Here is a 24,384-nt window from a genome sequence, read left to right on the forward strand (position 1 = left end):
CTAATTTGTAGGGTGAGAAATCTATTTATATGAAAATAACAGATTTACAATACATCAGGGTACTGAGGGCCAAATATCCTTACTGCCAGTTGACATTGTTACAGTTTGGCAGAAAGTTATGAAAACAGAACCTGCTGTTCAAATCTCCATACATAAGCATGATATAGAAAGATTTCCCAGGGAAGGCAACATAAATGCATTAAGGTCTATTGCATTGCCTTAATTTTTTAATGTAAGAAAAAAGTTGTTTGCTTTTTGCATCTGATTTTACAGAGACTCATCATTCCCTTAATTAACCTGCTCCCTGGTGTGCAAGGGAATCATTATTTTACGGTGACCATTATGCCACTCTACCAACACAATTAGTCATGTTGTCCTGTATTCTGCTTCAAATGCAAAACCATTTGCTATTACTGCCATGTAACAAGGTCATTCTGGGTAACAATTTGTCCGGAGAAGTCATCTGAATCTCTTGTGAGATGAACAGCAGTGGAAATCTTTCCCACCAGCTCTTTCCCAAGTGCTGGCATAATTAATAAACAACAAGCATTTCCATTTGCACTACAACTTTTGAATATACAAAGCTGTATATTACTGAAATAATGCTTTAACCCTTGTTAGATCTGACGATCCTCAAGACAGGCGATGGTTTGGACTGCAGCAAGACAAAGAACACGCAGCCTGTGGTGTTATTCAGGGTTTTGTAGCAACAGAGCAGAATGAAAAAGAAGATCAGCATGCAAATGAGCTGCCTTTCCTTAGACAACATTTATGGAAATCAGGCTAAGCAATTTGCTGAATTTTCAAGTTTTTTCATGTTAGGTCAACTTGATGAACAAACAAAGTTTAGTCAAAAAAATGTCAGGAGAGTGAATTTTTTTTTTTTCCTTTAATAAAAAGAGAGTTTTGTTGAAAAATGCCCTAGAATTTTAACTAGGAAAAGTTACAAGCTGGCTGTAATAATGTTATTTTATTTTTCCTTTTAAGGATCATCAAAATTTCTGTTCCAGTCTTCCTATTTGCTGGGTAAAACATACTGCATTTAGTGAGTCCTTGGCTGTGATGTACCATGGGAGACTATAGCTGTCTGAGGAACCAAACTTAATAAAAAGAGGAAGAGGATAAGTATTGCAGAGCCATTTCCAAATCAGCAATCTTTTTCTGTTGAGTGAGATTTGGAGGTTTCAGATGTTGTTTTTCAACCAAAATCTGCTATGTTCTTCCAAAACATATATATCTACTGAAGCTTTCAACTTAGTCAAAAACCTAGGAGTTCTCTTCATTAGAGGAAAGTACGTTACTGCTTTAGATTTGGCTCTTGAGAAGCAGTGTGAGTTCCAGAGTTTTGCTATGGCAGCTCCATCACTCCCAGAGCCACCTCTGAACATGGAATTTCCCATCTGGTCTGGAAGAGGAGAAGCTCATGTGATCTCTCTCTCTCGCAGTCTGTCCTGGTGCTAAGCCATTTGCCCAGATGATCCACCTACTGCCACATTCCCCTCCTGAGGAGTTACTGTTAGGTAGATCTTAACCACATTTTACACAATCAGGGAAAGTGTTGTATTACCACCTGATAATGTCAGTGAGCACAAAGTACATGTAGTAGTGAAGACCAAAGGAGGAACTCTGTCCTTCAGCTTAGCATTTGGTCTTAGCGTAACGGGTTAAAAAAAAATTCAGCAACTATTTGTGTATTATGCATGCTGACTCAGAGCCTGCTGACTGACAACTGCAGTGAGGCTTCCTTCAACTCTCTGCTGGGCACGATGGATGACAGCTGAGTGTCAAGTTTAATATCCAAAAGATAGAGACAGAAATGGAATTGCCTCAATACCAGTCGTTTCTTCATATCAGGAGCTTAGCAGTTCAGTTTCCGTAAGGGACAATAAATCTATCAGTTTGTGTAATGCACTTATGCGTTTGTTAGATTGAGGCCGAACACATTTTAACTTTTGGAAGGCTGTGGATTTTCCAGGGTTCCCAGCTGCAATGAAGTCACCTCATTTTTCGTTACAGAAACAATGTCTATCAGCTAAGATGGCAACAATATATTTATTTGGATTAATGAAAAATAAAGACCATATGCCTATTCATTGTCCTTGAGATTTAAAATATTGAAGCCTTACTTCATTAAATGAATGGCAAAAATTACATATAATTCCTAAACCAGGAATCCACATCAATTCAAAGTTAAAACAACTGAAGTGAGACTGTGTGATCAAGGCAGTCTCCTTCCATGTGGAAAACACCAAAGGCCTTGTTCAGAGCCTGAAAACTGTATTTTAGTAAAAAATATTTTTTCTTACATAGGAAACTCTTTCCGTATTTTTTCAGTCAACTGTCATCAAAACATCCCTTCATTATTCCCACACAGGTAAGAAAGAAAATACCAGTGAAATAGAGATGCAACATATTAAGCATATAGAAAATGTAATGTAACTTGTATGATTCATCTTCAGAACAAAAGTGTTAAACAAGAGCCCATAATTCTTTACCGACAAAATCAGACTTTCAAATTCTTATTCTTCATTTTATGTATAAAACAGGTTGTATTTTTTGCTTCCTTATGTTCCTGTAAATGCTATCAAAGTCATAAAAAAAACTTGCAGTGATGATACATGGTAAAAGGAAAAAGAAATTCAACAACCACCATTTTATATGCACAATGGTAATGTGTAGCAGAATATGTTTAATGTGATCTGCATTCATTCAGGACATTAAATCAGAATTATGGATTTAAGAGAAAACAAGGCTGGTTAGAAAACAAGCTGATTGGAGTATTTCTTTTGCAAGTTATTTTGTGGATGATCTAATCATTGTCTTAAAAAAAAAAGTATTAAATTCTTTCAAGAGCTCTAAGAAGTACCTGCTACACAGACAATGAGTACAGGATGTAACAGCAACAAAAAAGAGAGAAGGCACCTCCTCACCAACCCCATAAGCTAGTTTCTGCTGTATGTAAAGTGATGCTGTTTTGTGAAAAAATAGAACTTACTGAGGCTTATTCTCTAAAGTGAAAAAAGAAGCAGTAAGAACAGAATGAGGTTCACCTACAACAAAAGGCTGACTCTCAAGCATCAAGTGGAATATCGTCATTCCATTATACGTGGGTAATAAAACCACTTGCTTTGAGCATAAGGAGTGATTTATGATGAAGCTGGCTTCAAAAACATTTAGGTAATGTGCCAGTATGGATGAGGGAAGCAAAACATGAAATTACTATCCACATTCCCAGAAAATTTTAACAACACACATTAATTAAAAAAAATGAAGTTCAACTAATATTTGTGCTTTAGCTCTGTCAAGGATGAAAAACGAGGTACTTGAAACAGTAAAAGACCCAACTGTTCTTAACATCCTTTCCCCATAGAGGCAAAATACAAAGAAGTCTTGCCAGGAAACCTTTTTAATATGTGATTTTTCCAACCTTACTTTGTGTATATAAATGATATTTGAGTAGTTGCCTGCATCAAAAAGTTTAAAAAAAATAAAAATAAATTTATCCCAACACTGTTTCCATGCTGTTTGTGGCACAAGTAAACAAACTCATCGTTCTCTTCATACCCATGGTAACCACAGCTACCTTTTTGAGGGACCCTGGCAGAGACACCACTGCAACTGTGCTAACATGAGGAAGACGACGGGGACTGGAGACTTCATAAACACGCTTGTCCGCCTTCACAGAGCCAGGCTCTACCTACTCTCTCTGCACGAGCTGGGCGCGACAGCTGGGAGGAGGAGGAGAGGGAGGAACAGAGCAGGCATCACCACAGACCCAGCACTGCAGACCATCAGGACAGGATTAAATGAAATCCCCAGCCTTACAACAAAGCACTGCCAAGGTCTGATATGCCAGTTGCCTTAACTGCTCAGTCAGGGGAGAGTTTTGTTTATTCCAAAAAGGACCTACTAAATACATACTACACTTTGAATCACAGGAACAGCACTGTCAATGGGATGACTTTTAGAAACTAATTCTGTCCATAATCCAATCTAAACTGGAGAGAGAGCAAAACCAGAGTAATTTAATCTAAATTTCACAATGAGAAAAAAGCAAGTGTGAAACAACTTGTACTGGGCTGTAGCATCCTCCTCCTACAGGTAGTCAGCACATCTCGTCGTAACGCCCTATTTTAGTAACTTACAACTTTCATAAAGGTTCACATGGTGGAAGAAACTTTTTTTTTATTTAGTGATTCTTACTAAAAGATTTCTGTGAATGAGATGAATGCTAAAAACACTAAGAAAACAGGATTTGGCAAACTTATTTTGAAAATGGAGGGGCCTATGCTGTAGAGAGAGAATCTGAAATTAGCAGCAAAAGGAAAAAAGGCAAACTCCTGACAGGCTGCACTTTCCCTCAAACCAGTGCAACCATGCAGCAATTTAGCCAAATTACAAGTTAATTAAAAAGCATAGTACATGCTAAAAGGAGACACTGTTTAGCTCCAAAGTGAAAAGAGGGCTCCTCTGTGAGAGATGCTCCATGCTGAAGCGGCTGAAGCAGCAGAACTGAGACCCTGTCCCTCCAGCTTTCCCAGCCACCAGTGCTGAGGAGTCTCCTTCCATTAGCAAACAATCCCATCACCAGAAGAAAAAAATCCTGACATTAAACTAGACTCAGTGTCTCTGATATCTGCTTTGGAGCTGCAGAAACTATAAAACACCTCAACAAGATGAAACTGATCCTTAGTAAGAAGAGAAGAGAATTTGAAAGCTTTTGTAGACCTCGAAGCTGTGGATCAGGAAAAGACTAGGAAGAAAACTCATGCAGAAGACTACAGCTGATCTCAACAGATTTCTCTCCCCTTCCTCCAAGGAGACAAGTTTGCTCTTCTGGCATTACCAGAGCTTGTGAGCTCTCAAATAAGGTTACAGAGAGGGAATGATTTCACCAAGGAAGATCTTGGCGTTAATACATGCGAAGAAGCAGCTGCTGCTGCTTTCTGTGCTGGAAGGTCTCTTCCTTACCATTTGGGAACAAACAGAACAGTTTTCTTCACTGCGAAGGAGAAGGAAGACAGCAATTTTCTGTCAGAAGGACCCCCTGGCTCACAAGTCATGCTTGTTTACATATCCTTTAAAATTTGCTCTGATTTACTCTGTACAGAAAGGTATATACTCTGCATTTCAGATTTCCTATCCTGTTTTGTGTCATAAAGCCTTTGGAATAACTCACCCAAACAGTCCTCTCCTAAATATGCTCTTTAAAGATTTATTTCAAGCTATTTTACTGACTTTTTTGTTTAAACCAAAAAAGGGAGGAAAAAAAAAGCCAAAAGCCTGTGGGAGGCTTTTATGAAATGTACTTCCACAAGCTCTGCTGTGCTGGCTCAGCAGCTGGCTCATTCGAATTCCAGGTATGCACTACACAGGGTTTTTTTGGAAACGCTGGCTTATCGGAAAAGCAATGCTGCTTTTGGATCATAAAACTGGCTTTATGGTCTTTTTGAAGACCATAAAACTGGCTCAGTTAACACACATGAATTCCTACCAAGTGTTGCAGTGTCCAATCTCACTGACACGGGCAAAGCTACACCGTTGCATCAGGATACTTAAGGGCTTAAAGCAGCCATTCAGCTGGAGAGCTTATTTAAATAATTACTAGACCAAATTTATGCATCTTCCTATGAATCATCATAAAAATAGCAAGGAAAACATTTTTATTTAAAATAAAATTATGTTTCTTCACTTTACCATCATTTAACTACAACTGTTGGAACAAACCAGCACATTTGGGATCACATCCATTCCTGATAAAGATTATCACGGCACCAAGACCCGATCCAATGGTTTTCATAGAAACCAATTCACATTTTCCCAGAGCAAAACCCCACTCTGAAGCAGTGAAGCACACTGTACTTCTTGGATACTGGAAACCCTTTGTCTCTGGCCTGGTGCCCAGTCACAACACATCGGAGGAACGAGCGTGCCTCGTTACAACACCACACCAGGACTCGCCATTCCTCATGCACAAGCAACAGCATACGCACGGCACAATAGAAGCTCATGACATGTGCCGCTTACGTGACACAAATACATTTGCAGTGGAGAGGAAAACTGTTGTACTAAGGCAGACAGAATATTATAGCTGGGCTAACTGAGCTGCTGAGCTCACTGTCTAAAAAACCCCAAAACGTAGTACCATGAAAATTCTTTTTCTCACCTAAAAATCCTGGGGAGGTAACATATACCGAGACCTATATATTAAGCCTGGTGCTCAGCATCACAGAACAGCATGATACTAGAATCCGATCAGATCATCCAGAAGTTTGCCAACTCCTTAGTTTGCCAGCTAAGGACTTGATCTTGTAATAATCTCAATTTTGATTAGATTCATGCAGCCACATGGAGCCCAGTGAAGCAGTGGGTATTTTGTCAAGTTTTTTTAAGCGACCATTTGTTCAATCTGCAGTAAATGAAGGCAGCCAGTCATGCTGCCATTTGAAGAATGTGCAGGTCCAGGTGTTACAATATTTCTGAAACAGTGAGGGCATTAATAATGAGCTCCAATTGTGCTGGGTATATGTGGTGGATATAAGAGCACTCTTCCTGGATGTCTAAATATCCTGCTGATTCCCACACTGAACCTTATCAGAATTCCCAAATCAAATCACTTTTAAAAATGTCTAACCTTATCACTAAAATCCATTTCAAGTGATTCAGTTTCAAGTGTGCCTCCTACAACAAACCACAGCATGATGCTTGGTGTATTCATTCCAAACAGCAGTATTTTGCTGCTAAAAAAGCAAGAGTTTTATATTTCTGCCTATCCTTCTGAATCATAGGAACAGAACAAGCAAGCAGAATGAAAAATGAAAGTCTCCAAGTAGCATAGAATTTTATTTTTTTTTTCCTAAAAACGGGGGAAATGTCAGCCTACTTCTGATGGAGAGACACTGGCTATAAAAGCAGCTGAGACATTTTAAGTGGGATTGGGGGAGAATCTCAGGGAGATACTCATTCTCATCCAGAAGACAGTAAAATCAATGGGGAGGCTATGGCTGAACAGAACCCGTACCCTCCACTGCAGCATAGCGAGCTAGCACACCTCACTCCAGAGCACTTTGGAAGTTTCCAGTGAATTCTTCGCTAGAGCATCTACCCGTTTACCTGACACCTTCTTTACCCATTTCCTTGCAAGTCCAGTAAGAGGGTTGGGTTCATTTCTCTGACACCACGAGGTACATGCCCAAATGTACAGATCAGAAGCGGGTTTTGAAAGAGTGTGGAATGTTGAGATGCTCAAATTTTCTGAAAATCGGAAACCGCGATTTAACCATTTATTGCTCATTTAGCAGCTGTAGCTTTAACAATCAGCTGGCAGGTGGCCTAAGACTTTTCATTTTGCTTATTTAAATGAAGGTGAAAGCAGGTGTCACTCAACTGGAAGAGGCAGCTGCACTCCCAGCTTCAGTGAACCCATCTGTTTGCTTTGACATTAGTGCACTCAGTAACTTTGCCTGTGACTTCTGAGCTCTCAAAAACACCAGGCAGGAGGGATTAGGGTGTAGTCACCTCCTGTCTCCATTTAAACTTGCTCTAAGCCACATGCAGGGCAGCTGCAGTGGCAGTCCTTGCTCTTTGCAGCCTCACTTTTGGGCAAAAGGGAACTACTTCCCTGGAGCTGCTGGAACCGTTCCTCTTTACTCACTGGAGATGGGAGCTGCGAGGACTGGGCAGGATTTGGAGAATATACTGCCTACAGTTTCAAAAGGAATTGAGGGGGCTTGCACTGAAACAATCAGTGATGAAGTGTGAATGAATGAAAGGCAAATCCTTGAAAGACTGGAGCTGCTTAACACCTGCATATCATGGTCCACTCTTTGTCAGAAAAACAAAACAAAAAAATCAAATCAGAGGGGGAAATGGATAAAAAAATAACTAGGATATGCAAATACAGAAAAGAAAATTTGCACAGACACATGACAAAAAGCTTCAGTACTGCTAGCAGTCAATAATGATGGAGAGGAAGAGAAAGACTGGAGTTACAGTTTCTTACCCCACACCCCCAATACATTAAGGTCCACAGAAATGCATGGCCTGAAAAATTGATGACACAAAGGCTGAAAAACGATGGGGGATCAGGTACAAGAACAGTAAAATGACTGCATTAATTCTTTAACATGAGCAACGCTGCTATTACAAGGCAAATCATAACATTTCGGAGCTAAATTTTAAAGATCTCACTGAATTAGTAGAAAGGGAGATGTTACACCAATGAAACAAGGGTAAGTAACTACGCAAGTTACCAGAGAGAAAAATCAATGTCTCAACAGTGTAGGCACAGCTGATCTCTTGGACTATGTGAGGAATGCAGATGAGCAGCATGATGTTATCATTAAGCTAGTTAAAAGGCTGCAAAAGCAACAAAACCATGAAAGCATTACCAAGAATAAGATAATATAAAGCAAAAGTGGTAGGGAGCTGCACTGAAAGTACATTTTACTGAAAGTAAATGAAGCCCAAAGAAGAGATGACTCTAGTAAGAAACAAGTGTTTCACTATCCTTAGTTTTCAGCTACATTCACTGGTCTGATAAATCATTTTTATGGAATAGGGTACTGCAGGGATTTAATGAAAAGCTCCATAAAACAAACAAAAGAGGATTTGCCCTGGCTACAGTTATTACCCTGCTTTGAACTGCTGAGCAGTTGATAAAGTGATATGATGCAGTGAGGTCAGCAGGACCTTGTCTCTACCCCTCCCTTTCCAAGAGAAAGGAGCAATACTAGCACACTCTAATGAGCCGGTCCAGCAACACAGCAATGTTATTAACCAAATATCTAAGTCATCAGACCAAAGCAGACTATACCAAAATGCCTGGGATCTCCAACATCCAAATTATTAAGGCCTCTTTTTAAGTAATTAGGGCAACGTGTTGTATGGATGCACACCAAGACGAGACATGCAGGATAACTAACGGATTGACAAAATCCCTGGCTGCATTCCCTCTGATTTTACTGAAGGGCCAGTTCAGTGATACAAAATTTATGCAACTTTTCCTTCTCTTATGAGAAAAGCACAATTACCAGCTATTGTAAAACAATTACATTCAGGATATACAGAGACAAAAACCACAAATATAATGTGTTCTAAGATGAAAATGAGTTACAATGCATATAATTCCCTTTTGAAGAAGGGAAGTAACTGCAGAATATTTTTAAATAACTTTAAAAGGAATTGAGCAAGAGTTATTTCTAAAAACATAAATCCCTCTTTATGACCCAGCAAAGTTTAATCAAATTGAAAGTTTACAAGGTCAACTGAGTTCTCACCCATCAAAAGATATAGAAATCCAGCCATAAACTTTCAGTGCAATAAGTAGATGCCTAAAAATCTCCTTTGATTTCTCCTCTGGATGTAATCATCATCAGGGCAATCATATTTATGTGAGAACATACCTATTGCACCATACTACACTCTCTGTGAAGAATTTACCTTATGCTGTTCTGCTCCATAACTGACAGGTTTGAGAGTTTACACCATGGCCATTTGGATCATGTTGTGCCCCAAAAAAGCACCGTGAAGAATTCTCATTATGTTCTCACAAAACATATTATTAGCTCTCTCCGATATACTCGGAAACAGACCTCAACTGCCAGAAATACTGCTATACAGTGATATACACGCACACTCTAAAGACAAATAGCGAACACAGGACATTTTTCTTCCTGTAACTGACAGCTAGAGAATCCAGCTTTGCTATGGCCTCCAAGCTATTTTAAATGGAGCACTCAGAAGACTGGGGAAGGAAGAACCAAAGCAACAAGAATGAAACATAATATTGTATACTTCAAAACCTGCTCTATTTATTTCACACTCAAACGGTTGAGACTACCTACTGCATTAAGATCCTAGTCAGGTAATTCTCCTACTCTCAATTCCTGTATGAGACCTCTTTTTTTGGACATCTTCTTACAAAGCAGAATATATTCCATTTCTGTAGCCTTTTTTCTTTCCTTTTCCTACTTATTAATACTGATTTTGTCCAGTACTTTTCAAGGCAGTTTCAAACTAATGCAGCTTTTTTCCTGTTGGTTACTTTTCTCTTATAATAAAAAGACAGTAATAATAAAAAAACCAATTAGAATAAAAAAATTCAGGGGAGATGCGTTCCTTCTGATTTTCTTTGCTCTGTGGAAGTCACATAAGTAATGGCAACACACAAATAGTGGACATAGAAATTGTGTGACAGCATTTTTATATGCATATTTAAAACTCAGACAAGATTATACAGAATTTTCAACGTTTGTCAAATTAAACGCCTAAATTATTTAACCATAGCCATTTAATGAACTAGAAAAGCAGCTGTCCTAATCAAGGTGGATTACTGTTAGCCCTTGAAAACCTGAAACTTCTTGAAATCACTAAGCTTATCTGAAAATTTACATTTAGCTTATAGAAAGATACTGAGGATCAGCAGCTTGGGTAAATGACAGTGATAGCTGAAGACACTCAGTCTTACGGCAAGTGCTCAGCACCTTGCTAAATTAATACCTTAGTCTAGGGCACTGATTCAGGAAACACTAAAACAGCTATTAAAGTCTACCGTTATTCAAATTAGGCCTATTGCAAATGGTACCTCAGGCATGTGCGTGGGCTGAAGGGGATGTTTCCCCCAGATACCATGATAGAAAAAGCTATATACTTTTACCAGTTCTTAGAAGGGCAGAAGAAATCAGCTATAATTCTTGAAGTCTTTTAAGAAACATCTGCAGACAGGTAAGGCATATCAATCTTAGATTCTCATAACCTGTCTCTAAAATCATCATCTAAAACTACCTCAACACTGATTTTTAGACATTTTCAACTTTAAGGATGTTTGAACTTGAGCTACAGATTATAAACAACAATTTTGGCAACCAAGATGCTCTTCAGAAAACCCGCTTTTGGCATGTGATGTACAATTCAGACACAAGGAAAAGAGGAAAGGGAAAAGAGAAGATTCAAGTGTATTAAACATTGTTCCTTTATTTACGAAATGGAAAGAGAAAGCAATATGACTATTTGATGTCTGATCATTTATTATCTTCCCTAGTAAATAAAGCCAGCATATCAAAGCAGGTTTATGAATAGGCCTGTGCTTTTATACGGCACAATATTATCTTGCAGCATTAGTTTTTGGATAACAGACCAACGCTTTTGTTCAGAATGGGCTTCAGCTCCATTTGTAATATGCACAAATTGCTTGCAATTGCATTTCTGTTCAGTGTCACCTGCGTGCAAAAATGTTTGCAATTACAGCTCCATAACACATGTGGACACAATCTGTACAGAGAGAGATTTTACATGGGGGGGGGGGGAAATCTATTTCTATGGTTTATGGGGCCAAGAAGGAAGGTGCCTGCAAAGACGTACACCAGTGTAAGTAAACAGAGCTGCACTGATTTACACCAGCTGAGTCTCAGCACATTTTTTTCAAAGTATTGCCTGTAACCACCCTCTCAAAGGCCAGAGGCAAGCCTGGAAAACAAACAACGCTTATTTATAATTATAGCCCATTTCTTATTCAGCAACTGAAATATGGCAGATACTAAAGAAACATTCCGATTCCAAAGAAAACCACAAAGCCATTGTTTTCCACTGAACCATGTCTTAATTTGTTTTCTCTTTCTGATAGCCAATTACTCTTCATGTTTTGCACTACCAAGCTGATAATAAGCCAAGCTCTTGCAATCCCAGCCACACTCAGGGTTTTGCTCAGAATTAGCCGGCTAGAGGGGAACATCTTCTCGCAAGCAGATGATGACACCTATGTGCATCAGGTTGTGTGACTGGCTGGCCTGACATCCAGCCAGCCCTTGAAAGTCAACGATGGGGTTACACATTCATTTATTATTTCCCCTCCTCCTCTTCCCTCCTGCTACCAGCTGGTAGTTCCCCTGGCAAGTGTCCATCATATACTGCTGGGTATTTTTATGACTTTAAACATGGATGAATGGGATGAATGTGTCCCCTTTTCTAAAAGAAATGTTAACACAGTACAAGATATAACTTTAATATTTTTTAAAGCCTCCTTTACACATAGACAACATTCCTCATAAATATTTCCTACATTTTTACAAGATTGCTATTTTTAAATCCAAGGCCTAGTTTGTTCACCCAATACCATATGGGTTTAATGATACAAGGCAAAGAACAACACAGACTATGGCTACTCAGATATGGTGAGGACCGGAGTTCTTTATAAGAGGTAAACGCAAATTAGCATCAAATACCTTGTGCCCTGTTATAAAGGAAAAAGACTACACATGCAGTGATACAGAAGATAATACAGTGCAGTCAGAGAGCTAAAACTGAGCTGAAACTCCTCAAAAAGAACTCTTAAAAATCCAAAATCCTTTACAAAGCATGAATACATAGAAGATTTACTTTGGTTTTTAAAGATCATTTTAAAGGTTAATTCACCTCATACTTGCCTAGTTTAGAATTACTTTCATTTGAAGTTTGGCATAAGACATAAAGCCCAGAAAGGAACCTTGTAAAAGTGGTAGCAGTGCAAAACCTGCAGGCAACTGCAGTAAAATACTGAATAAGTGCCTAACAACTTCAAAGAGAAGACCCACAGGTAGAGAAGCCTGCTATTTATTTAATTAATTTCAGTGGTGCTGAAGAGAAGTGAAATATTTTGCATATTGTTATGCTAAAGCAAAGCAGAGGTAAATTCATTAGCAGGATATAATACATTGCACTTCTCTCATTCTACTTACACGCTGTGTTACAGAAGATAGAACTCAGCAGTTAGGTTTCTACTTAATTAGAGTTTCAAAAACCCCCTTGTTTTCCTCATGAAGTCATTGGTGGGAGAAAAATGGAGAGAGATGGGAGGAAAACACAAGCTGTTCATAGAAAACTTTCCCCCTCTAAGCAAGAACTATCTATTTTACAAAGATGAAGACTTTTTATCCAACTAGATTAATCATCTGCAACATATAAGGCACCACAGATACCATGTCTACACAAAATAAAATTTCAGCTCAGGTCCAGCCTCACAAATAGATCTATTCCATCAGAGATGAACAAGCTGTATTTCAGAGCCAAAGTATTTACCAAGTGACAGAAAAACATGTATCGAATAATGAAACAGGAATAAAAGACCAATAAATTTGACTAAACACCTCATTACACAGGTGAACTTCAAAACCCAATAGTTAAAAGTACTCCTCCCTTGGGTTTAGCATTGCTAGCTTCCCAAAAGATGTTATTAACACAATGTACCAGAAAGCATGGCTCCTTTGGGTCTGTCATAAGCTTAAATGAAAGTGAGGCCTGTTAAAATGTATTATTTCAGGCTTTAGAAGTCGTCAGTGACGTGAAGCAAACCTTCAGATACAGAAGCACAGGGAGAAAGCTCCACAGCTTCACAAACGCCTGTTAACATTAGAGCCGCGGAGGAAACACTACTAACCTGCATTACGTGATAGAAGACACTTCAGGCATGTAGTCATATATATATGTATGTGTATATATATATCTCTCAAAGAAAAAATACTGCTAGCCTTTTAAATCTTCAATAACAGAAGTCACACTTCCATTCCCATTTAAAAGGAAAATGCCAGTTTTTATAACTATCTGAAATCGCAAACTCTTGTGAGTCTTTGCTGTACAGCTCCATGCAGAAAGCTAGCGTTTCCGGCGTCGCCCTTTGGCATACCAGGCTGCTGGGCTCAACAAATGGATATTGTTCTCTTTTAATTACTTTTTAATACTGTGCATTATGGCACCCAACAGAGCAATAGCATCCAATACCAGAGAGGAGTCCTCAGCTTTTTGCGATATGCGTGTCAGGGAAGACAGAAGCTTCTCGCTGCAAACTTCCACTCCTGCTGTGGCACGTTACCTGCAGCGTGAAGCTCCTGTGGCGCACATGCATCCCACAACTGTGTTTGCAGAGTGAATGCCCATTTACAGATAAAACAGCATTTAAATGCCGTTGTCCTGCCTGTGCAGAGATCTACAAAGTATCAGGAGAACTCTTTGTACATTATTCTTGCAGTGAAATGTAATTTTCAGTGTAGCTGGCACCAAGACTGAAGTTCAGCCAACGCACAGATTATTCCCTTATCGGGAAGGCTTCGGAGCCTGGGAGGAAAATTCACTTTGATCTATAGTGGCTCTCAGAAACCTCATGTAAAGTGGAAAAGACAGAAGTACCTTCCCACTTAAAAAATTCTCTCCAGAAGGAAAATTAAGCTAGCACTAGAAATTCAACTCTGATCTGGTATGAACAGCAAGTATAAAAGCACAACCTTGTATCAAAATCAGAGCTGTAACCAAGTTGGTACCTCCAGTGTGGCTCAGGATAAGGCATGCACAGGCAAACTGCACGCTTCTCAGTGTAATCAGCTTTAACACAACTAATTCATGCTGATCATCACCAGATCCAAGGAGCTGTCAACTCTCCCCAGCACAGGGCTAGCTTGAAGGCATTTGGTGCAGTTTTTACTCCTAGACATAATTAAAGCTTATTTACAATAGCAGGTTCTCCTTGATACAGAAAACCTCAAAGTTTGCATCTAGAGGAGTGATCTAGCTAACAATGATCAATAGGAATAAACTACCGATAAAGATATTAGCTACTCCATATCAGAAGCCAAACCATATTTCCCAATTTTGTGTAGTTTTATTTTGATTCAACAGATTGCCTCACATATTTTTCCTGTTCCCATGGTTTTTGTCCTGGGTTTGGCTGGGATAGGGTTAATTTTCACAAGATGCTGGGACAGGGCACAGCCAGGATAGCTGACCCGAATTAGCCAAGGGGATATTCGATACCATACTGACGTCATGCTCAGTATATAAACTAGGGGAGCTGGCCGGGGGAGGGGGGATCGCAGCTCTGGAACAGGCTGAGTATTGGGTTCCGGTTGGTGAGCAATCACATTGTGCATCACTCGCTTTATATATTCCTTTATTAGTATTATTGTTATTATTATTTCTTCTCTCCTTGTGTTGTCCTATTAAACTCCTCTTAACCCACGAAGTTTTACCTTTTTCTTCCGATTCTCCTCCCCATCCCACGGGGGAGGAGGGGGAAGGAGTGAGCGAGCGGCTGTGTGGTGCTTAGTTGCCGGCTGGGCTTAAACCACAATAGTTTTACTGTTCAACATGTACTTGATCGAAGCTTCATCCTGTCTTGTGCCCATATTACAAGACTAAATAGAAATACTGAGATTACTGTGTCAGATTATTGGTCCATCAGACCTAGCATCTTGCAACAAAACCTCAAGCTGCTTGTCTCAGAGAATGGCAAAACAGTTTGGTGGATCTTCTTAGTTGTGCTGGAAATGATGATGACACATCACTAGTTTGATACTTCAAGGCAAAAGACTTGTTAGCTCTTACAGGCTGTCATTACACTTTTCTCTCATTTTCTATGATGCAGTTCTATCCAGAATGCAACCTCAGTTCCAATATATAGGAAAAAAGTAGGAGTAAAGATGTAATAGTATACTGATTAAATCAAATGACCTCTGCATTGAGACATTTATTCACTGTTAAACGTCTTTGAAAAAGCAACGTACTTATATGTGTGATTTCCATTTTATTTGGTAAGTACAGTTTTCTTAAAAGAGATTATTCACACTTAAATATAGATGGAAAAAGAATTCATATTATCAGATCCAAAGTGTGACAATAACAACTTGCAGCTTGCTCATTCATCAACATCTCTAAGTGCTGGTCCAATTCTGAGAACAGATTCTGGTTTATAAACCCTTGCTATTTTATTGAGGCCTATTGCAGTAATGGAACCTGAGAATGCTTATTATAAACAGCTGTGTAACAGAAACAGAGAATCAGTGTATATTACCATTTAAAAGCCCACAAATGTTTAAAACAATAGAAGTCAGGAAACACAAGCTTCAAGAGAAAGTTCTTAAACAAAACTGAAAGATCAATCTCTGTTCTTAATCTTTTATATACAATCACTTAATTAAGCCATTATTAAACATAAATAAACATCAGTCATAACGAGGAGAAACATATGTGGTGTGCTGGGTTGTATCTACTCTTGCTATGTAGATATGTGACGAATGCCAATGGTAGAGATACGCAAAAGCATTTAGAGAATCTCTCTTTGACTTCCACTTGATAATCGCTGAAACAGCATACATACAACATATTTTAATTTCATTTACATAATAATGGGAAATTACACAATCGGAAATCAAACAGCCATTTAAGAACTTTAAACTGTTATTCACATTAAATTCTGTTCACTTTTCATGACTATTATTTCTTAGCATTTTGTGACTTTCCTTCTACAATGTAACTGATTCCCTAAAAGCCTCAAGCTGCAACCTGGACTCTTACGCGCTATAGACATGTAGCTATGACTAATAACAACGGCAACGGATATGACACAGATTAATATACCTTTTGTTGGAAGTTGTGTATTTTAGAAGAGGACTACAGAACAAAAGGATTAGTGTGAAGGTGGACTGTACTTTACACCATTTTCAGAAGACTACCCTTTGTTACAAGAAAACCATTACTGTTGGATGTTGAAAACGTGAACTATGGGAAGACTTTGTGGAAAAGTCTTTTATTGGTTGATCTGTTTATTTCACAGCTGTGTAAGTGCTCACTGCGTGGGAGTTAATTGTATTAGTTATCTGGTATAACAACCTGATTAATTTTGTACTTCAGTGCTATTAACTACCACACTATACATGATTCACTGGAGAACGAATGAATTTAATCCTTCTGTTCAAATACAAAACCAAACAAGAATAATCCTTTGTTTTGTAACTTTTAAATAGATAACTTAAATTCTTAATGATGCTTAGAGTACATTAGGAAGGCACTCACTGAAACTATTTAGCTAAGGGTAACTAGACACTTCCATTAGAAAGCCTAATTAATTGGGATTTAAAAATTAACTCTGATTTACAACGGACCATAAAACTATCCAGTCCAAAATTTTATCTTTTTATTTGAAGGTTTGTAAAAGATCAAATTAAAGAAGCAGTATCAATAAATTATCCCTTGTTATTTCAACACTGTTCTCAATATTTGCAGCTGCAGTTTTAAAACAGAATTTAAAAATATTGGCAGGCCTCAAAACTCATCCTGGGGTGTATTTATCTTGGCATTTTAACACACAAATAATTGCAAAGATAGGGAAGAGAAAAGAAAATGGGAATATACAAAAGGTTTACAAAAGGCACACAAAAATAGGTTTATATGATATACCTATCACTATCACTTTTTGCACTATATCATACGATCTCATATGATATAGTGGAAAAAGGCCCCGTTAAAGGAAGCACTGATTTCTGCTCTTAGAAGTCTACTTAATTTCCATAGCAAAAACACTCACTAAAATTTTACCACAATAAATGAGATGAAGCCCCAAAGAGGAATTTATTGTTTTCAAAATTTCTTGTTCTATAAATAAGGAGGAAATTTCATCCCAATAAATGAGAACCATAATAATTTAAGAAAGCAAAAAACTGGCCCAGAAGTTGCTAGCTTAAAATACACAAGTTGGCAAACAAACGAAGCAATTAGACATGTTACAGGAACTGCTCAGAACTGCTGCTCCTTGTACATTGTGGCACAGCTATTTTTCCACAGCACAGAATTTTCAAGGTATTAGCCAAGCAGGGAGAATAATAAAATATTTTACAGAAAATGAGATATTTTTATATCACAATCAAATAAGGTCTTGTTTTAGAGAAATATTTTTTTCCTGAGTCATTCCTAAAAACAGTTCCTAAATTCCCTGATGTCCCAACAAAAGAGATATAGTACAAGGAAGTCTGAGTAAAATGAAGAATGTAAGTTTTATAAACACATTATGGAAGCCTTTCCCTCCCCATGGGCCAAAAAAGAATCCCAAATAAATCCTCTGCATTTGAAATAAATGGCTACTAACAAAATACCCTTTAAAAGCAAGGGTATGCTCGTGCTTCCCTTCTAAATTTGTGGTCAGAAGCAAAACAGAGATTGCCAGGTTGAGGGAAGAAGCTGCTCTTGCAAGACTTTCCCTGATGGCCACCCCATAGTACCAGGAGCCACTTTGGCTAGCGTCTGGGTGAGCAGTGGCTTCCCTGAACAAACCCACTCCACAACAGCACAGCTCCCAGCAGGCATCGGAGTAAATGAAACCCTTTATCAGGCAGTCAAGAAAAGTTGTTCCTGAGCCTTTTGAAAGGGAACTGCCAAACCCAGAGTACAATGGGAGAAAGAGCAAGTTTAAAAAAAACAAAAACCAACCTCCCCCCCCCCAAAAAACCCCACAAACCCAAAAAACCACCACACACCAAAAAAACCCAAAAAACCCAAAACCACAACCCTGGAAAGAAAACTGTGTAAAGGATGGTTTATGCTCGATATAAATTACTTCTTCTTTCACTCCCAATGTGGATGTGTCACCCATGCCTATGGGCTACCCATATACCTTATGAAGGGCCCAACCAGGCTGCAGAAGCAGTAGTCAAGGACTCCTGTTGAACTTGAGTATAAGCATGATTTCTGATTTCCCATTTTGTTTCTCACCTTATGTCCTATCTTACTTTTCCTTTATATGTCCATCTCACAAAAAATACTTGCCATTGACATTACAATATTAGCATAATATTAATAGAGCACCAACCAGAACTGTCATTTTTGATCACTTGCAAAGTGAGGATGACAAACTGGCTGGATTTCCATTGCCTTACATTTGGAAAGCTTTTCTCTACAATTGCATAAAAATCTTTCTGTAGATTATCTGAGAAATATTAATTGAAAAAATTAGGATCTGAACTTATTACACAGTCTTCAGGAACGTATCAAGTAAACTGTCTAGCTCGTGGACTAGGCTTCTGATCCTTGGCTCTATCAGTAATTTAATTCCTGACACAAAGAAATATGTGAGCATTTACCAATCAATCCTTTGTTGTCTTAGGCACATTACTTCAGCAATAAAGAACTCACCAGAAATATCCTTTCAAGTTGATCTTGAATGTCTTTCATTCCTGGAAAAGCAGCGACCCCTTGAATCATTTCTACAAAGATACAACCCACTCCCCTACAGAGAAAAAAAAAAAAGAAAGTATGCAACGTTAGAAAGCCTTTTTATAGATTAAATGGCAAGCAACAATGCTTTTGTATCCATTACTAGTATTTAAATAATATTTATTTATTTATTAAAATCAATGCTAGGCTGAAGGACAAGCACATGCATTTACTAGAACCAACGTATACATATGAATACTTCTCAGGTGTTTGAAGGCAAGTGTAGAGGTAGCAGGAATATGGATGGTAGCTGTTGAGACCATTAAAGGCACAGCAGCTGTTCCCTGTTTGTACGAGTACTTCCCGAGCAGCATACTCATGCTCCCAAATAAATTCTGGGGATGTCGGAATGGCAGTGAGAGAGCAACCTTGGGAGAAGCTGAATGGGGACAGGACTACGGCATGGAGGCACACTGGAAGGTCTTGGCATGGGAGGAGAATCTGGAAAAAGGTGAGTAAAAAGGAAATGGGCATGTGGTTGCTCACAGCCACTGAACTAAGCTACTGCCCAAATGCAGATGACTTCTGGGATGGGCTTGCTTGGGCTTTCTTCTCCCCTCTTCCAGCATAAAAGAAGGAATCTCAAAGCCCATAGTTCTGGGGGCTGCTGACCCCATCTCCCAGAAGCTCTGGCTGAGAGGTGCTGCAATGGGCTGAGCAGCCACGGGCTCCCTCCTCTCCCCGCCACGACAGCCACCTCATTACAGCTCCTGTCCCTGGTCTCTCACAAAAGGTACTTCACGTGAGTCCCCCTCATCCCACTCAACTCAGTTAAGCCACTGGCAGAAGTACTGGGAAATCAGAGGGAAAAAAATATCTGAGACATACTAACTACAGCACAAGGAACGGATTCTCAAAAGTTGAGGAAAGTTTCTGTGACTCTCTAACTCAAATTTCAGATAACCTGTGGACTTCCTGCGTCTGAAAAGCAAAACAAATTACAAACTTGCATTTGCATCTTTTCTGGATGAAAAGAGCTCAAGAGTTGCTTGTTCCCTCAGCAAAAATAAGTTTAAGAGAAAACATCCCCCTTGGCTACCAATAGGATGTAGAATTTGATTGTATATTTTCACTTGTTCAATTACATTTTTCTACATACATTTTTCTTCCACATGCAAACACCTATGTATGCTGTATAACCATGTCTGTGTAAATAACCACACAAAAGAAACCTTCATCCAAAACAAATGCCAATTCAATAACCCAAAATATATACCAAGATGAACCAAGAATTTGTAAAACTAACTACGGTTCCGCCTCTCCCTGAAACTGTGAGCTGTGTTTCTGTCACAAAATCCCAGCAATAACCTCTAATTTAACTTTGGTTTTAGAAGTAAATTATTTGGAACGTAGTAATTACATACCTTTTCATTGCTTATGCATCGTGATGATGCATTCAGAAAGTAGCATTTAATTTTAGGGATATGTGTGCATATATTGGTGAGGAAGTGATTCTAGAATAAAACAACTTAATGAAAACAGATTGCGTATTTTCATTAAGACCGGGGCTGAGTATTTATAGATACCACTTAACTAAGATTATTGGCAGAAAACCCATGCTTTACTCATCTCTGAAGGCTTTGTCCACTACTGAATAATGAAATAATTTTATGTTCCAGGACAATGAGAGTTGATAGTCAAATTTCTTGAAGAAGAAAATTAAACATACATCACTATTTTCTAATTCTATGTCCCAAAGCACAGATATATTAAGCAAAGTTTCTCCTTAGGCATTGAAAAGTGGAGGAACACTTTGGAAAGCACAGTTCCGGCCAAATTTTAGAATAATTCACGTGTTTATAAAAGAGAGGTTAAAATTTATGTTCCATATGCTTCTGCTGGTTACCGAATGAACTGAATTGATTAAACTGCCATTCATCATTTAGTCTGGTTAGTGCTTCATTAGGCACAATATATCTTAGTCAAATACTTATAAACAGCATCAGGATCTCGGGCAAGGAAAAATTCAAGATTTCAGTCAGAAGCCATTTATTCAAGATAAGAAATAAAGCTAATTGAATTTAGACTAAAGAAAAGAGGATTAGAGTTCTATTCTTGCAACCAGAAAACAGGCATTTGATTAAATCAGTGTATCATTTGAGGGCATGTACTGCTATCTGCAGAGAAACTTCAGCTAGCTGTTTGAACAGAAATGCTATAAAGGCAACAGGAAGATTTTGCCATATTTTATACTGTTTCACATAATCTATTTACAAAATTTTCCACTTTTAGCAGGTCTGACACAAGTATGAGCCAAAAATCAAGTAAGAACTACAAACAACACTACTGAAGAAAAATTTCCTGCTTGGAAAGAAGAAACCTATTACGTGTCTTGGACTCTTGTGTAACCTAGTACTCCACTTAGTCACAAGCTGAAATGAGAGTGAAAGAGTACCGGAGTTAAATAAAAAACTAATACAAAAATCAAAAGGTTATTAAAATCATTGAGGAGAGAAACATAAACAACCTTCAAGATTTGAGCTGGAGGACTGCTGTTCCCTTTGGCCCACTTGAAAATTAAGCTTATGCTTGGTTTCAAAGGTTACGGTGTTCAGCACATTGAAGAATAAGTCCATAGAAAAAGAAGATTAAATGAATACTAAAAAAAAAAAGAAAATAGTAAGAAAAAAAAAAGTATTACATTGAACTGATAGGAAATACCCAGAAAGCCATAATAGCACATAAAGGCTTCAAGATGGCTAGATAGTATTTTAGAACTCTTAGTGGTATCAGTGAATTTTAAGCTCACAGCAAGTAGAAACTGAGTACGTAATAGGATCCCTGTATCACAAACCGTAAGTGCACACACATTGAACATGAAAACAAATAAAGCCTCTACAAGGCCTTGAAATTTAGTCTTGTTTTTGTAGACCTCACAAAGTATTAAACAGGTTAGAGAGATTTTTGAGCAAAGCAAAAATTATTTTCATGCCAGAAGAATTGGTTTGTAAGGAAAAATTAAGAGAACGATGTCATTCTTGGCTGCAAGAAAACACAAGGGACAAGGAGAACGTGATGACTCTGTATTTAAAATTATGCAAAATGAAGGATGGGAAGAACTGATTAGGATTTTAATGGTTCCCAGAACTGTAGGTAGATCCAAGATAGTATAACTAGAAATAGCAGAATGCCTTTAGGAAATAAAAATTTTAGGGTGAGCGTTAGAGAAATACACTTAACGATTGTGCTATACCCCAGCCTCCAATGGACCTGAAGCTCCCCGGTTACAGTCGTGTAAAACTAGAGAAGCTGAAACACTTAAGAATATTCTTCAGGGAACAGATTTGCATTAATAGTAGGGCGGATAAGATGATCTCACAGATCACTCCCATCTCTAGTTTCTATGACGCAAAGATTACGTCTTGAAATATGAAATAGAACAAATTAACTTGGCTTTAATGTGCATGCATCTCCAAGGGTATGTTATTTATCTATAATTTTTGCACACTCAGCATACAATGACATTTTCAGGCAGCACTTGAGAAATAATTTATAACAAAAGAACATTAGCCTAACATATTTCAGTGTATTCAATTCAGATTTTCCTACTCTATAGGACTTCTGATTTTGAATAAATAAGCCAAATGCTGTGACTTCGTTCAGAGATCTTTCCAATGGAACGGCATAGGATAACCTTGCAAAGTAAAAGTGACAGCCATTTAATGTTGAAATGGGTGGCTTACCCTCTGATGACAAAAAGCGTGACTAAACCTATTGATGTATTGATGAGACCATATGTGGCCATACCATCTAATATTACTCTTCTATTGTCCTGCCTAATTTCCTGGCTGTCACCATACAGCCTTATACGGAGTAAGAGTTAATAGCACAGCTAAATGAGTTACTCTTGCATTTGAATTGACATAGTAAATGAGCCTGTAAAAAAGAAGTTGGATGCCTCAGGAAACTGCTTTTTTTTTTTATGCACAGCTTTTATAATTCAAGAGGGTATTCCCTTAAAATTAACTTGCTTACTGGTGGGTTGGTTTTATATTTTTGGTTTAAGAATTCACATTCCTGTCTCTGTGTAACAAAAATCCTTATTGCAACAAGAAGAATCTCCAGCCTATCTGTATTTGAATACTGTAAAAAAAAAACCCAAAACATAAAACTTTGGTGAGGCATAATCTACAAAAGATTAGGGTTGTTTCCTTCAGTTAATATTCCAATTTTTCTTGATGGATCCATAAAAGAGACTACAGACATACTCTGAAATGAGGAGTTGTTTCCAAGCCAAGTTTAAGTTTATACTTAAATCAAGATTATAGAAAGCCTATATGCTTACTATAGATGTTTTAAACTGTTGAACTTTCTGCCCTGAACAGATCTGCTTTCTAGCAGGATCAGTGCAGGTGGCAACATTCAGCATGTTCTTCATAGTGAAGACCCATGCTGGGTCTTCACATAAGGTTTCTATCTGGTCATGAAGCCTGTTTTCAGTATGCAGGATTTGGCTTCAGAGGGGGAAAGCATTTTATGAAAACCAAGTAATTGCTTCCAGCAATCCTCCCAGTGAGATTTCTGAAATTCAGAGGAACAGTACATTTTTCATTCAAGTTTCCCAAGCTACACCCAGTTTGTATTGTTAAATATATCAGAATTAAAAAAAAAACAAAACAAACCCCCCCCCCCCGACCCCCCCCCCCCAAAACCCGACTACTTTTTTTTTTATGGATTTGTCACCAAGAGGTAATACTGGAACCTCTTCCATAAAATCCACTAGTAATATGCAACATGTTGGAACGGCACATAGATTTTTACCTTGTTTGATTTATTAAGAAACAAAAGTCACATTCCTATATGATCCTGCTTATGAACAGAACTATGAAAAAATTTGGGGGGAAAGGAATGAAAAGCAAGGGACTTTTGTCTCCTTAATTGACCAAAATCTGATTTAATTCTACAGTGGCACACTGCCAGAATACCCGTAGATGCTGAACTTGGTTGGAATTTGTCTTTCATGACCGCTCCACTTTGATATGTGAAAAGTAACATACGATGGGAGATACAGTCTGATCAAAGAATAGGGGCAATAAGGCAAACAGATTACAGTTTTCACATGAGAAGTAACGAGTGAAGCAAAATTTCACTGCCATGATGACAAAGAACAACATTAAAATTTCTGCAGAAAGCAGATATGATGAATGAAAAACAGTTTACTTGAAAGTATGGTAGTTCAAAGTATTTCTTTACAGTCAGTCTTGAAGCAATTGTAACTACAAGTGAACAGAGTACTCATGTTCTTGCCTGTGTCACCAAACTACCTAGAAATAAAAGCTCCAGAAATTTGTTTTGCCACCCAACCCTCTGTAGCAATGCTGAGTTTCTATATTAAAAAATATTATATTCATGAAGGATTAAAATGTACATGATCCT

At 38.1% G+C, this 24,384-nt stretch overlaps 1 protein-coding gene across 2 annotated transcripts in view; it reads right to left on the reverse strand.

Annotated features, from left to right (window-relative positions):
- CDK14 (cyclin dependent kinase 14) overlaps positions 1 to 24,384 on the reverse strand; it is a 319,176-nt gene that overhangs the window by 108,245 nt on the left and 186,547 nt on the right. For both annotated transcript variants that reach the window (XM_050890973.1, XM_050890975.1), the window contains one exon: positions 18,928 to 19,021. In XM_050890973.1, coding sequence (XP_050746930.1) covers positions 18,928 to 19,021 — 94 coding nt within the window. The remainder of the gene's footprint in view (positions 1 to 18,927; positions 19,022 to 24,384) is intronic.

This window comes from Gymnogyps californianus, chromosome 2 (assembly GCF_018139145.2).
Source record: "Gymnogyps californianus isolate 813 chromosome 2, ASM1813914v2, whole genome shotgun sequence".
Classification (NCBI taxonomy): domain Eukaryota; kingdom Metazoa; phylum Chordata; class Aves; order Accipitriformes; family Cathartidae; genus Gymnogyps; species Gymnogyps californianus.